Here is a 1,178-nt window from a genome sequence, read left to right on the forward strand (position 1 = left end):
ATATATATATATATATTACTTTTTAAAACTCAAATCACTAACAAGATTCAAATCTTCCTTTGGACTAACCCTAACCAAAACCTCAGTAAAATATATAATTAAACCTACAAAAATTGATTCAAATAATCCTCACTTCACATAACTGAACATGCATTAACATTTTCATCACTGAAAATTGTTGTGTACTTCTCAACAGGAGCACTAGGGCTTGGAAATGCCTGTGCAACATTTCTAACATACCCAGAAGGCGCCTTTTTGTCATAGGCTCCAGGAGCATAAGGGTAACATGCCAAATTGTATTGAACATATGGCCAAAATTCAGCTTTCTTTCCTGTGCTCTTCACTTTATCTAAGACCTTGTTTGGCTCTACTCGGCTTTGTTTTCTGTTTATGTCAACTGATTTTACACCTATAATAGAACCAAAAACATGTATTAATCATATTGACAATTAATAATAATAGTATCAATTGACAAAGTACGTTAATATAGAATAGTGGTTCATTAACGAATTTCTGTTATGCCTTGTTGAAGGTTTTTGAACTCTGATAGTATATTGAGTTTTGAGCTTTACCCACTGAAAGGTTTATTATAACTTTAACAAAGTTTTATCAAACAAGCACTTAACTTTTTTCTTAAGAAAACCTTATTCGATTTTGAGACACGAGTCTTGAGGGTACAATTTTACCGAGTTACTCTTTTGATCCGGATTGCCTTTTTCATATGTATTTCAAGTTTAACCACACATTTTATAGCTTTTCTTGTGAGAGAGAGAGACAGAGAAATTTAAACCTTTGATGGAGGAAACTGCATTTCCAACTCTTCTTTCGCAGCCATCACAATCCATTTTCACCCTTATTTCCACTGTCTGCAGTATGCCAGTTTCAAAACATTGAATTTAATTAGACAATCCTTTTCAAACATGATCATCTAAACAAATAGTAAAAAACAGGTTGAGTTGGATTGCTTACCTGCATTGGCTTGCGCTTGCTCTTTCTTGTGCTTGTAACTGAGCACACTTCTGAAATATGATCTACAAAACCCATGTTTCTTTTCCCTTTGTATCTAAGTTAAAGTTTCTCTGTGTTTGTGTGAAAAGAGAGAGAGAGCAGATGGAGGTGACATTACCTATTTTTACCACAAGTACTGAGCAAGCATTTCAACAATGAAACATAGGAAG

At 33.8% G+C, this 1,178-nt stretch overlaps 1 protein-coding gene across 1 annotated transcript; it reads right to left on the reverse strand.

Annotated features, from left to right (window-relative positions):
- Window positions 1-134: 134 nt before the first annotated feature.
- LOC111396564 (heavy metal-associated isoprenylated plant protein 21-like) lies at window positions 135-1,113 on the reverse strand. Its single transcript, XM_023022974.1, has 3 exons — window positions 970-1,113; window positions 791-866; window positions 135-409 (listed from the first exon to the last, which is right to left on the reverse strand). Exons 1-3 carry the CDS (start codon window positions 1,042-1,044, stop codon window positions 135-137), a joined length of 426 nt encoding a protein of 141 aa, XP_022878742.1. The 5' UTR covers window positions 1,045-1,113.
- Between the last annotated feature and the right edge of the window lie 65 nt (window positions 1,114-1,178).

Source organism: Olea europaea, chromosome 6, assembly GCF_002742605.1.
Source record: "Olea europaea var. sylvestris chromosome 6, O_europaea_v1, whole genome shotgun sequence".
Taxonomy (NCBI): domain Eukaryota; kingdom Viridiplantae; phylum Streptophyta; class Magnoliopsida; order Lamiales; family Oleaceae; genus Olea; species Olea europaea.

Excerpts from the sequence above, each read along its gene's own strand:
- LOC111396564 (XM_023022974.1), bottom strand. The coding sequence starts at position 1,044 with ATGGGTTTTGTAGATCATATTTCAGAAGTGTGCTCAGTTACAAGCACA. Across the intron at positions 867-969 it reads GCAAGCGCAAGCCAATGCAG|ACAGTGGAAATAAGGGTGAA; the intron begins GTAAGCAATCCA and ends GGCATACTGCAG. Across the intron at positions 410-790 it reads TGCAGTTTCCTCCATCAAAG|GTGTAAAATCAGTTGACATA; the intron begins GTTTAAATTTCT and ends GTTCTATTATAG.